A 14,972-nucleotide genomic window follows, 5' to 3' on the forward strand; every position below is an offset into this window, starting at 1 on the left:
CGTTCGTAACGTTCAGTAATTTCTGAGTTTGACAGGCACCCATGCTTTCTTTCTCCGAGAATTACTCCCAATTATGACTAGCTGAGCTTCTTGTTTCTTATTCTCTTTCTTTGTCATACGAGTCAAACTCATGCTCATGAAAGATTGAGTTTTTATGTCATTCTCCCAGCATCCAATAAGTTTCTTAAGTTTACATTTGCTGCCCTTATTTTAATTTTGCATTAATTTCAGGTTAATTCATATTTACCAAAGGAAAAACAGTTTGGTCTGTAAAGTCTTGAGCGAATGCCCTTTTTAGAGCATAAAGAAGAACGTTTATGGCAGATGAAGGGCAGTATTGTGGTAACTCGAAACATCTACAATTAAACTGTTTCTCTTATAATACATTTTGTCACCAACATGAATTTTATTATTTTTTAATTATTAATTCCCAATTGGTTCAGTGCAGTTGAATTTTGTTTCAAATAATTTATTTAAAGACTGTTATTCTATGCTCAGTTTCTCAGCAGTCTTAAGTATCATAGGGTTGTACTCTTTAATTAGAACCCACTGTTACGTGCTTTACCCAAGCCCAAAATTTCCTTAATACATAATACCACTGTCTCAGTTTATTCTAAACCCTGTGTTTTGTACTAAAAAACATGTCTTGCAATTTTTTATTTTTTTTCTTATCCTAGTTTCTCCAGAGCTACACAGATATTAAGTAGTCTCTTAAAGTGCCAAAGTATGAGAACAGAACAAATGATAATAACTTACTAAGAGAAGTAATAAAATAAGTCTTCATCAGTGAGCAACTAAACCTTTGATATTTGTAGCAGAAGTGCCTAATTTCAGACCATTCTGTTTGCAGTCATTAAAAAAAGTAAAACATGAGGGATACATCAATGACAATGTTACATTGTGAACTATGAAAATAAAAACACAGCTCAAAAAAATATTTACTTGAGTCACTTTTATTAGCCTTCGAAAATTCTCAAAATCTAGATTCTTTGAAACATCAACAAAATTAAGATAAATATAATATACAAGCTCATATTTTTGTTTTCATTATAGAAAAAGGAAACCCACTCCAATGAATGTTGTTGTTTGTTACTATGCCCATGCTACAGTAAGGGTGATCTGTACTCTGTCCATCAGTTATTGAAACCCAATTTCCAGTGGGATAAATCTGCAGACATACTGCTGTGCCACCAGGGAAATATTCCAATGATCTAACTCTTCAGGTTTCAGGTGTTCTTGTGTTTATATACATTTGATATTTAAACATTAATATGCAATTCTCATTTAAGATCACTTAAATGATTATAGCTTTTAGATATAATCATAGTCTTATCTATCAGATAAAAACAAAAAAACATTATTATACATACACACACACACAAAATTATTTTACTGCTGAACTTTATATACCAGAAATAAGAATAACTTTTGAACTGTGAAATGTATATTGCTGTTAGATCTCAATGTAACAAGCTTTCGTAAATACGTTTTTAGCACAGAAAATCCAACTTATATTGATTGTTAACATTTTATATAACAGCACCTGTAGGAAATTAAATTTCTTGAACATAAGAAGACGGGAACAGTCCAATGGTACCATTAAGTTCACCTTCCCACCAACCATCATTATTCTTCCATTTTACAGATATTACATCACCTGTGGGGGGTGAGAACAAAAATACAGATATTACGCCACCTGTGGGGTAAAAACAAAATTATATATATATTAAACCGTTTGTTTTTTTAGTGGGTTTTTTTCTGGCAGCCTTGATCATTCAACTTGATGCTTTCATTTAAAAAAAGTTCTAATCTATCATAATTTATGTAATCTGTAAAAAACAATAGTTTATAAATAATGTAAAGTTGTAAAAGAAAAACATCGTTAAAACAGAATATTTTCCTCTGTAGGATAAGTCTCAAATGAGACATTATGAGAATAAAAAAATAATCTTGCAGCGTTTCTGATATTTTCTGAAAACTTTCACTTATTGCTGAGGATTTATATTAAACTTTTGAAAATAATGTAAGATAAAAGTTCAGAAACAATAAAACAAGATGCTGAACAAACACAGTAAGGAATGTTATCCCCCTCTATTATTTAATCTGATAAAAGTTAGAACAGAGGATCACACAAAATCGTGTAATCAATTAAAAAAGAAACATCTAAAACTCAGGCACTTTAAAAAAGTTGACTTTTCTTCATGTATTATTTGATGGTGTAAATTATTTATAAAGCCTATACATTTTCCAAACAAAACTGTTGTCTTTACAAGCAATAGTTTGTGCTATTACATACTGATTTTTTAAAGCAAGACATCTTATAATCTATTTGACTGTCACTATCAAGTTTAGCTCAACAGTAGTTCATCTGAATTATTGAATTTTTCAGAATTGTTGTAAAACCTGAACATATATGAAACAATAATTTACTTTTATTAGTTTTTCTTCAATCTATTTTTTAATTGAAGCACTTCAGACATTCATGCACAATCTCTCCAGATGTAGTAAGTTTAAGGTGGCCATTACAAAATATCTACAGGTAGACATTTAAATCATATACTGTAACAAAAACAGGAGGAAGTAGATTCTGCGAGTTGCAGGCTGAAAGAAATAGCTTAGAACCCTTGTGTGACTTAGTGAAAATAACTGCCTTTTAATTAAAGTTGTGGGTTTGAATTCTGACTGGTTTTAAGTTTTATTTCTCAAGAAAAAAACAACAAACCTAACCTGGATGTATTGTCAACTCATCGCTTAGATTTGCGAGGTACGTGTACAGAGCTTGGCAGTGTTGGACAGTTTCAGAATTAGACTGACATACATCATCAGATAGTGGCTCACTTGAATTAAACACTGATGAAGAGTCTGAAATTATGTAAAAAACATCAGTTGTTTCAGAATATGTAACTTTTCTATTTATCCTCAATAAAGTTTTATACACTATTTGTACTTTGCAATGGCTTTAATATGTTTTGACAATTAATTTATGTTGTTGTTGTTCTAATCTCTAACCAAGACAATCGTATTTATAAAATGAAGTACTTATTAAAGATTAAATTATATAACTGAGATATATTTGTTCACCTAGTATGAAGTTATATCATTTTTTCATCCATTACATTTCAAATACATTTACAATTTCACACTATTGATAAAATATTTAATTAAATATCAAATTCTAAAAAACAAGTAAATTGAAAAAGTTGAAACAATTGAGATAGAAAATACTTTTTCATTTTACAACTAAGAATTTCTTATCAAAAGTGAGTTGTTTAGATCAGAATTAAAAACACTACAAAAAACAAAACTAAATTAGCACCATGATATGGGGAAATTGACTTGTTTAAGCTGTGCAATTCTGAAAGAATAAACTCAAAGGTAAACACAACAGAAGTTTGTTCACTGATAAATGGATTGATTTATTTTTAATGGTATCAATACTTGTGTTTGATTTTATATGATTTGAAGATAAAAATTAAATGTGTTAAACAAATTAATTTGGTTTTAATTAACTTAAGAGCAAAAAACTAAATAGCAAACACGATTAAAGAATATAATTTGTTTCTAAGAGAATACCATGTCACAGATACTGAATATATTTAGTTGTATACATACATTTCTACTGACTAATTGACCATTCTAAAGTAATCATCCTAAAAGATATTGTATACTTCATGTTTTCAAAGACTTACTGATTTTTCCTTTTTTCTTTCTCATTGATGTCCTAATCTAAGTGATAATTTATGTATACATTTATGTAATAATTGTTAAATGTTCTTTTCGAAGACATTTTCTCAAATCATTGAACACAAATCTTCAGGGAAAAAAAAAGTAACAAATTACAATATTCATATTTCACTGCATTAACACCAATTCAAATCTAGTTTACATCCTCAAAACAAGTCCAGATAAACTGCACACCAACCTTCTGTGTGTTCATGCGTGTCAGAAACACCATCAGCTAAACCACGATCAGTTTCAGGTGTACTACTATCAGATGACCAACTACTGGATGAACTTGTTTGGTCCACTCTCAACCATTCTGGGACTTTCAGAATGGTTCTTACATCCTAGCCACAAAAGATCATAATGTCTTTATCCATAGAATGAAAACATTTTATGAACATAAAACAAAGTTCTTAATTATTATTTCTTTTTTACTGCTATTCATTTTCAAACAAATTTGGTTTAGTTCATATTTTATAACACGAGTGTTAAGGAAAAACCTCCCAGTTAAAAAACAAAAAATTATGGTTCTATTAAAATCATTTTTGTATAAAACCAGTTTCCATATAGAGATTTACCAATTCTTTTTATAACTCTGATTTTATTTTTTAACTTAAAAGTGGCCACATAAAGGAATTGTGACATAGCAGATCCTTCAAAACATGTTATTGTAGAAACCTGATGACTCAGAATAGAATAAATACCAATAATTAAGATACTTGTTTTTTATGTTACTAACAACGACGTACAGATATTCACAAAACTTTTAGTTGTCTTAGAGTAAATTAGTTACAAACACTCATGAAATATTAGTTACATTATAATGAATTAAATATAATTAAATAAGAAATTCTTAATTATAAATAAACAGAAATTTATAGGAAACATTTGTCGTGTAGTACAATAAATATAAACATAATCAATAGTTTTAGCAACTTTGCAAAACATCAATTACAAATAGAAATGCACAGCAGTACGTCTATAGACTTATAGTGCAAGAAACTGGGTTTCAATAACTGGTGGGAAGAGTACAAATAGCCCATTGGGAATTTTTGTACTTAACTTCAAATTTACAAAATAATAATTAACAAATACAATCAAGAAAGCCTTAGTACTGTAACTACATTAAGTACATATATTACAAAAGTGTTAGTTTTATTGTGGTAAGTGAAGTACAAGTATCTAGAAAATAACTTTAGCTACAATACTGTGAATGAAAAACATTTTTAGCAATATTACTGTAAATATAAAGAAATATTCTAAAAAACGTTTAGTTACATTATGGTAACTTATGGGTAATTCATTTTTATTATAGTAAATTAAGTAGAAATATTTAAGAAAGTATTAGTATGTTACATTATGAACACACATATGACAAACAAATCCAAGTACATAATGATTATACGTTCCAGCAATGACAGAAAACGTCATTGGCTTGACTTGAATATGCATAACGTTAGGTTGTCCAAAAATGAATTTCGTTTTTGAACTGCGAAATTTGGAAAAGTATAAACCAGTGTTGTAAAACATGCTTTAATCAATGTAAGCACTGTTTACTTCAACACACTTTTGCCAACATGTAACGATGCTGTTTATGTCCCTGCTGTAGAAATCAGTTTCTATGAACTCCCTGAAAGTTTCTGTTGCAGCTGCATGGTTTTGAAAGCGTTTATTGTTTAAAAAGTTGTCAAAAGATCTTGAAAAAAAGGAAAATCTGTAGAGATCTGAGAAATGAGGTAGATGAAGCAGAATCTCAATTCCCAATTCATTCAATTTTTGGAGCATCATCCTTGGTCTCATAATGCCAATTTTGTTATTCTTCAGTCAACTCATACAGAACCCACTTATCCAACGTTTTCATCTCTCCAATCACACTCAGATGGTTAGCAACGTTTGACTTGCACGTGCAAAATTTTTCTGCAAGCTCATGTACTGTTGTGCAAGGGTCTGTCTCAACTGCTTCCCTTAATGCGTTTTCATCTAAGGATGGCTTCCTTCCATGACCTTTGTGGTCTTCAAAAATTATGTCCATGCTGAAAACTTTGAAACCAATGGTGAACTGTACATTCAGTAACAGATTATGGTTAAATGCTTGGTAGTAGCTTTTCATCCAAGTTTGAAGTTGTGGAGGAAAATAACATAAAACTCCTTCTTGTCCATGCTGCCTCGGGGTTGTGAAACTTACTCCAAGTAGAGTTGAAACAGTAGACAATTAAGACATTTGATAAGTGACAAACATTGCATTAAACCAACCAATCAACGATAAGTTACTCAATATTCAGCTTCCAAATGTCATTGTGAAAATTCAAACATTTATTTCTGGACAACCTAATAGTTTCTTAAATCACTTTCACAAACTGAATAAACACTAGCATAATAGTTTACCTGTTTGTGTTTATCAAATACAAGAGATTGAGTAGTACTGGGTTGAGCCATTGCATCAAGGTCAGCTAAAACACACTGTATTTTTCTCTGAGTGGCTTCCAAAAACATTTCAAGGGTTGGAAACTGAAATATTAATAAAAATATTTTATGTTAAAGTATTTAGTTCTGAAATTCTAGACAATTTTAAAAATAATTTAAATCGATCAATTTATTACTCATGTACGTTTAGCTGTTTCTTTAAATACACTGTTGTAATCTTTCTACTATGATTTTTTGAAGGATGTATGTGAATGCATGTTTTAATCCTTAAATCACAAACGTGTTTACATTCCACTCACTACAGGTGTGATATACATACTACATTGTATATAGTACTTTTATATTCTGTTAAACTTCTCAATCTAAAGAACTAACCAAGAGACTATGTGACAAGGAAATTATAACAAGTCAAATTATTGCAATATTGATAAATATAAGCTTTTTGTTTACATTTATTTGCGATTCATATGTTATTAGGGACCATGTAACTAAGTCACAACATGCAATTTTGTGTACACATAGTTTTGAAAGCTGTACTTCAGAAAAAGGCACAGTCCATATAGACCACACATACTTCTGCAGTTAGACAATAACTAATCACTCTATTATAGAAACGTATTTTATAAACATTTCTATTCAACTGAGTTCAAGAAGTAGTCCCATCACGAGACCTTTTGTCTCTAAATTTAATGTGTTATTTGAATATACCATGCGCTTCTATCTTCTTGTATTATTAGAGTTTATTTAGAATTCATTATTTGTTCTATAAATACATTGTCTTTACAAAACACATGGTTTAGAGTGTCTTTAAACTGATTTAATTCAGAAAACACCTTTGTTCATTTGTTGCTTTCAAGAATGGATAATACCTTTTACTTCCTGGGGAGGGCATTGTTCGATAACACATTGTATAACAATACTGATAGCAGATTCAGGGGGTATCTAAAAGTGACAGCCCCAATTAATAATGACTAATCACGTTGTTAGCACAAATTGCCACAGTAAAATATGGGGTTGTTTTTTAATGTTGAGGAATGTTTTGTTTAGTCAGTCTTGTCTGACTTATCATTCAGTCTGTAACTTTGTCTTCAGTAATCAGTGCCGTGAACTTCCAAAGACATTTATCTAATGTAAGTAACAGCAAGTTCACACAGTATTTGTATTTGTTCATGTCATATTACACTGTGCTTCCAGTCTTGTTATTTCCTTCTACATCAACTCAGTAAGAAATTTAGTATTAATCATCAATAAATATCTTCAGTGAATCTTCTGTTATGTAGCAAGTCTGCACACTACAGTTCTAAAGTATATGCTAATTTCACCTGAGTATATAACAGTAATATATGAGCAATTCATAAAAGTTAAAATAATGCTAAACTTACATTTATAAGTTGATTGCACCTAAGTTTTAACTTGAAAATATCTATTCCTCATTTCTATAACTAATTTTTCATTTCACTTTTCTGATGTAATATTTAATACCCAGTCTGTGAATCTACAAGACAAAATTCCGGAGATTGGGTGGGCTACAGAGGGGTGTCACAGTTTTCATTATTCAAATTAAAGCCATAGAAATGTACTCTGATATGAGACTCAATCTCTTAACTTCAAAAAAACTACACTTTACTGCCAAAGAACACACTTCACAATAGTGTTTAGCCACAAAGATGCAAAGTTTAGGAGGTTGGCCACACTGTTTCTTTTGCACAAAATAGTAGAAGTAATTATGCTGGTATATCATGATTAGTCACAAAATAGTAGAAGTAATTATGCTGGTATATCATGATTAGTCACAAAATAGTAGAAGTAATTATGCTGGTATATCATGATTAGTCACAAAATAGTAGAAGTAATTATGCTGGTATATCATGATTAGTCAAATTAAAAAAAATGTTTATGATTGGTATAAAACAAACAAGATCATTGGTTGATCTGTGTGTGTGGTACTGATACTACTGGTACTATGTCATTCTTTACACAACCCCATTTGGTGAGTATTTGTCTCTGATTATCAGTAGACAACATCAAAATAAATAGGAAATAAAATTACAATTATTTTATTTTTCATCTGTAGTTGTTCAGTTTTTGATGTCTATGGAATGAACACATCTATAAACTTTCAGTATAGCCATATTTTTAATAGTTAATTTTTCCAAGAATTTGGCCTAGAGATGTGTGGTTTCATTAATTTTTATAGCAGGATCCATACTTCATCTTAAAATTTATGTGTTTTTAATACTCTTGCTCGTTTTGGTTTTTTTTTATGGTATATCAATATAAAGTATATACTTTACCTTTAAAAACTGTGGTGTGTCTATTCATTGATATGTAACGCCATCTGTTGGTTTGGAAAGATATTTAAGTATGTCATGATATGTTTACCATTCCTATTCATGATGTTATAAAAACACGTAAGTCCAAGAAGTGTTAATAAAAATGAAATAGAAACCCTATAACTTGAGTGCTTTTGAAAGGTCCACCTTTGTTTCAGAAATTTTTTAATCATTATAACTGAAAACGTTAGCGACTTTTTTAGCATATTATTAATATATATGGTCATTGATAGGGTAGATTTTGGCACGTGACTTTTTTGGAATCCTTGCCAATCCCTACTGTTAGTACTGCCATACTTAAAGTAATTACAATAATGACTGGGCATGCCACAGTACTGCTTTTTCATAATTTGTTGGTGTATGCCTTCCTTGGCTATCTCAATCAACAAAACTTGCAAAAACCACAGAGAAAGCAGCTTTATAGAAATTAGGAACCAGATTATGAAATGTGTGTGGTCCTTGTGGTAACTTTGAAGACATGGGTTTGACTCATTCACAGCCTGGACACTATTGCAAGGAGCTCAAATTTCTCTTTGGAATTTAAAAACAGAATTTACTGGAAAGTATTGTTAGAGAATTAACCCACAAAAAAGTCTTCCTGACTCACAAATTTGGGGTTAATTAAAAGAAAAAAAAACTTACAGTGTCAAATCTTGCCACGTCTTCATGAGAAACTTTGACCAACTCTTCCAGTCCTGAAATAAAATGGTTGACACTTTTTATCTCTCCAGTTTTATTCCACAGTAATGACTATAGATGACATCAGCTGCAAATCAAATATCAATACCACCTTGTAATAAAAAAGGAAGTTAACATGTTACAATTAAGACGAACATGGATGTACAGATTTTCTTGTTTCACAAACAAACATTTTACTAGACAATTTAGAACTAATTATAAAAAAGTCAAAATACCTAAAGATAAAAAGTTTAGAAACAAAGTAAAAATTACAGTGAAATGGTTGATTACAAAGTAAAACTATAGTATTCGTTACTTTTATAGACCTTCCATACTTTATAGATTTCATTAATATAGCAATCATACTTTGTTTTCCTTTTCTTTCAAGTTCCAAGTCTTGCTGTAATAAGTTTAATACTCTATTTAATGACTCGTGTCTTCTTTCCAGCTGCATTGAGTTATCAAAATCTTCAGCCTTTAAAAAAAATTGTCCTATATACATACGCACTATAAACAGCATTTATTATATTCAGTATGAAAGGTACTGACATTTATAGCTTTGACAATATTACTATTTTACAATTGTTTAAATCTTAGGCCTGTCGTATCACCAGTTGATTCCTAATCCTGTATATTTCATTTCCATACACTCGTTCATTTTACAGCAACATAAAAATCATGCAGGCTTCACACAATGAACAAGTTTGCACCTTTAAAAAGTTGACATAAAAATGAAATATCTTTAAATGTAAAAAGTTTACATTTTTATAAATTAAGTTAAAAAAAAAAAAAAAGCAAAGTTCCAATACTGGCAGTGGCATAACTACAAGGATTACACCCCTCAAATACAGTAACTGGACTTAATACATTTATTCTCCTTTTCTATAATTCTTAAGTTTGTCAGACCCTTCAAGTTACCTGAAATTGTGGGGGCTACAGAGGTATACTCATGTCATTGAATATCGGTCATTCGTTTTCATGACCACGTGTAAAATATTTGAAAATCACATAAAAATTCTTTGTCAAAAAAAAAGATAAAACCAAAACGTATTTTTGCTACATCTGTACAGTCAACAAATGAACATTTTTTAAATGTTAAATTGAAATATCTTTAAATGCAAAAATAACATATATAGATTTTAACTAACGACATATTGATACACAAACAAACAATACTACGTAGCCAAAATGTACATAAAACTGTGGAACTGTTGTTACTGGAACAGTGGATTTTGATTCCTTTAGCTTTCCAATTAAATTGATGTCTTCTGGGATGCAAATACATGATAAAGAGTCCTTTAGTCTCTCAGAAAACTGTAGATAAAAAAAGAAAGTTTACTTGAATTTCAATAAAAGTGATTGCTATTAACTTAATGACTGAATTTATTTAAATTATCTCATTCAAACACACTGCTTGCTCTACGAGCACTTAAAAGACAAAAGTAGCTATACATTTTAAAAGGGTAAAAACTTTCACAGCCTTTAACCTGAACCATCCTAGGACCCACGATAGTAATATGAGAGGAATATGTCTTAGCCACTTCCTTTAGATGAGCTAATCTTTCCTCTTCCAGATGTTGAAAGTGATTGGCTGCTCGGTTTGTTGCTGTTACCAATTGTAATCGTGTTCTTTCTGCATCCACAGAAGAATTATAATAGTCCACTTCACCTTTAACACAAATTTCTGCCAATTTCTTTTTCCTATTTTCGAACTGTAGAGAAACAAAGCAAAATGTGACGACACTGAATTAAAAGCTTTGCTTTATATTTCTATGTTTTTCATATTTATATTTTTGTACATAATCACAAACAAGCAAGAAACATATCGATACAGACAACTGCTTCAAATTACATGTTTTACCGACATATACAGTTACGACAGAAAGTGTTTGTACCCCTGCGTCCCGAGTAGTTTTTTTATCATAACTTAAAACGTATCACGATTAGGCTAATAGAAGTATGACATATTATAAATATTATACTAACACACATCTACATACATTTTTATGTAAATTAAATGACAAATAAACTGTTTATAAACAAATAACCAAAAATAGAAGGAGCAGAAAGTGTTCATACAGAATGTGTGAAAAAAACTGATATTCCTGTAAAAATTTTGTTTGGTTTGGCAAATAAACTACATTATACCATTCCAGAACTAGACACTGGGTTCATAATTATTGGAATTTAGCCAGCAAAAAATTTACTTCCGACAATTTAGCGCCGTCTCCGTCCTTATCTGCTTGGTCATCATGGCGAACATCCTAATCTTGATACCTTTAAAGTTATGAGGAAAAAACTACTCACGATGCAGGGGTACGAACACTTTCTGTTGTAACTGTAAACTTAGAGAAGCTTAAATAAATTTTTCTATTTATACTAACGAAAAAGTGTTTTACAAAAACAAGTTGTGATTATCAGTGGTGTAGGAAGGAGTTGCAAAAGGAAGATGCTTCTCTCAACATATATATTTTAAAATGATAGCTTGAAAGTATAAAAAGGCTATAAATTATTGCTGCAGCAATAGCTACCAACTTGATTATTAGAAGTAAATAAAATACACCTTACCCTCAAAATATGCAAATAAAATACACCTTACCCTCATAATATGCAAATAAAATACACCTTACCCTCATAATATGCAAATAAAATACACCTTACCCTCATAATATCTTTCCTTCGAACAACCTTAAAGTCAAGTGTTTCATTCTGAATTCTCTCATTTTCTCTCACATAAATATAATGTTTTTTTTTCTTCTTTGCTTCCTCATTACGTTTTTCTGACAGATGTTTTAAACTTTTCTCCACCATAGTTTCTACCTGTAGTAGCAATAAAGTACCATTGTTCTATTGAAAGAACATACAATAAAGTACTATATGTTATCAATGTAATGAAACTGTTTATTTTATCTATAGTTGCTGTATAGGATTGTTTAACACAACCACTATCATCACTGTAAAGAAGGGGGTTTGACCCTCCAAAATTGGCTTCTTCTCCCCCCCCACCTCCCAGAGGTTATTCATTTTTAAATTTATGTAGAACTGATGTTTCTAACAATGCTTCTGGCTTAAAATTTTCTGGGGGACATAACCCCAGACCAACCTACCAATAGTATGTTGAATGTGCTTTTTACACTAAGAGAAGTCAATTCACACCTGTAGGTATTAAGTTTTAACTTTAGAACATTACAGTTAATCAGCTTGCTCTGCCAAATGTTTGCTCCTAGATACATCTATTTATCTATTAATTGTTACAACACATGATCTGAGTTGGTCATATCTGATAGGTTAAACTCACACTTGTTGCTTGTTTCCATTTCACATATAAAAAGTAATGACTGCATGTAACCCTACAGAAATTGAGTTTTTAATTCAAAGTAATTATTGAATATTAAATTATATATTTATAAACTGAAATCTTAAGAGAGAAAATTTCTAGATGTTTAAAAACCTACCATTTACTTCAACTCAGTGAATCTTCACTATTAAAACATTTCCTGAAATTAATCTTTCTATGTAATTTTTATAAAATAGAAAATATTCTCTGGCCAATGTTTTACCAATTGAGCTATTTTGATTCAAGCCTCAAACAGATAATTCCTATCATGAACATAGTATCTCTACTTGTACTCAAACCTACAGAACACAATACTAGCTGTCAACACGCATTCAGCATAACTTTCTCAGGTTGACAAAACATGAAATACCTCTAGCTGCCAGCAAGAGAAAACAGCCAATGCAATACACTGATTGCTACGACAAGAATGTTTGTATGGTATGCCTTATTATCTGCTCAGTTACGTAGTACAACAACTATCCAAGTACCAATAAAAGATTGAGATGTTAATAAAAATCTGTTGTAACCGAGATTTGAATGTGGGATCTTTAGGAGACGTTGGTGAGCTAAGATAAATGCTCTATCTGTTGAGTTACCAATAACTCACGTCCCAAGCATGTCATTTCCATCTTCACCATTACACTAGATCCACAAAGTTTACTTTTGTACTATATCAAATAAGCTCGTAAGGGACACGTACCCTTTAACACATTTTTCAGATTTATTTCAGATATATGTGCAAAGTCAAATGACGTTCACCTGTTCCTAATTTTGAACAGTCAACAGTGGTACCACAAACTTTTGGGCTACTCTAATTAAATAGCACAACCATTATCCCAAAAGTAAAGACAATTTGTTTTTTTAGCTAAGTACCAGGAACAATGGACCTTAAGATCCACAGACTAGCAGGCTAACCACAGGGCCACTTACTCCCAACACATGAAATTTAAATTATTGGTCCCAGATAAATTAATGAATCAAGAAGTAAGGAGTCCTCCAGTTGGACAGTGATAAGTCTTCAGATTTGCAAATCTAAAATCAAAGGTTTGATTCCCCTTGGTAGAAACAATAGGTAGCCTGATGTGCCTTTGCCATAAACACACACAAAGAAATAAGGGGAAAGTTAATTAATTTACAACAGTTATATATTTTTATTTACTAATTTTAAACACTAAATATACAATTTAAAGTTTCAGTACTTACCAGTTTCTTTGTTTTGTATTGACACTCAACTATTGTTTTAAGTGGTCTCACAGTTTCTTCTTTTAATCCTACTGAGAGATTCCTACAGAATCAAGAAGAAAATATTACATCTCTTTTAGTATCAACAATATTAACAAGATAATGTTTAAAATTATTTAACTAAATTCTTAAGTATATTTTCTTCATTTGTACTACAAAATCAGTCATATATAAACATTTCTTATATTAATATTTTAATGAAAATCCTTTCTATAAACAAACTACTTTTAAACTTAAGGTAGTTGCAGCTATCTGCTGCCATTTCTGATTTATATCTAAAGATCAGAGGGAAGACAGCCAGTTAGCAGCAAACTTCCAACTAGGCTAATGGACTGACTGTTACTATTACAATATACCAACTGTTTAAAGTGAGAAGAATATTTTGTACTATTGCAGGAATTCAAACCCATGTTACCATCTTCAAAAACAGAGCTCTACCACAGGACCAGTATGTGCCTACCAATTCAAGTTAGATTACTTCACAGTCCTATACTTACTTAATGTTTTTGGAATTTCGCACAAAGCTACTCGAGGGCTATCTGTGCTAGCCGTCCCTAATTTAGCAGTGTAAGACTAGAGGGAAGGCAGCTAGTCATCACCACCCACCGCCAACTCTTGGGCTACTCTTCTACCAACGAAAAGTGGGATTGAACGTTACATTATAACGCCCCCACGGCTGAGAGGGCGAGCATGTTTGGCGCGACTCGGGCGCGAACCCGCGACTCTCAGATTACGAAGCGCACGCCTTAACGCGCTAGGCCATGCCAGGCCATACTTACTTAAATCAAACATAATAAAAACTTTGTGCTTAATATTGGATGCTATATACGTACATTTACGTCTTTCTACTAAAGAAATAAACAATTTGACAACAATTTCTATTTATTTCATTTGCTAAAATAAATACTGTAGTAACCACATTTTTGTATTGTTTTATTAAATCATGTATTAAATTTTGTCGTCAGTATTTCCGTGTTGTATTTTTAACTTAAATATCGCATATCTTATCAGTATAAAGTTATCAAGCATTTCTTATTTAAACTTACCCATAACTATACAGATAAAACTCAAACATTTTAAATTTTCATACTGTAATTGTATATATTTTCATAAAAGTGTATACGGAAATATCGCCACTAGTAAGAAACCATTTTACCAACAATCAAAAACAAATATTGACATTGTTGTTAAAATATGAATGCTGAATTTAAAATAATGTTGAATCCAGGTTAAAA

The 14,972-nt window shown here is 30.9% G+C and overlaps 1 protein-coding gene and 1 long non-coding RNA gene across 5 annotated transcripts in view; one reads left to right on the forward strand and one right to left on the reverse strand.

Annotated features, from left to right (window-relative positions):
* Positions 1-14,972, forward strand: part of LOC143235350 (uncharacterized) — a 281,246-nt gene that overhangs the window by 151,501 nt on the left and 114,773 nt on the right. The gene's annotated exons all lie outside the window — the stretch shown is intronic.
* LOC143234336 (nostrin-like) overlaps positions 943-14,972 on the reverse strand; it is a 36,799-nt gene continuing 22,769 nt past the window's right edge. For both annotated transcript variants that reach the window (XM_076471622.1, XM_076471623.1), the window contains 10 exons: positions 13,699-13,780; positions 11,820-11,978; positions 10,646-10,870; positions 10,353-10,472; positions 9,525-9,633; positions 9,123-9,175; positions 6,109-6,231; positions 3,923-4,067; positions 2,728-2,862; positions 943-1,657 (listed from right to left, as the gene is read on the reverse strand). In XM_076471622.1, the coding sequence (XP_076327737.1) occupies positions 1,554-1,657; positions 2,728-2,862; positions 3,923-4,067; positions 6,109-6,231; positions 9,123-9,175; positions 9,525-9,633; positions 10,353-10,472; positions 10,646-10,870; positions 11,820-11,978; positions 13,699-13,780 (1,255 nt within the window). In that variant the 3' untranslated portion in view covers positions 943-1,553. The remainder of the gene's footprint in view (positions 1,658-2,727; positions 2,863-3,922; positions 4,068-6,108; positions 6,232-9,122; positions 9,176-9,524; positions 9,634-10,352; positions 10,473-10,645; positions 10,871-11,819; positions 11,979-13,698; positions 13,781-14,972) is intronic.

Source organism: Tachypleus tridentatus, chromosome 12 (assembly GCF_004210375.1).
Source record: "Tachypleus tridentatus isolate NWPU-2018 chromosome 12, ASM421037v1, whole genome shotgun sequence".
In the NCBI taxonomy this organism is placed as follows: Eukaryota; Metazoa; Arthropoda; class Merostomata; order Xiphosura; family Limulidae; genus Tachypleus; species Tachypleus tridentatus.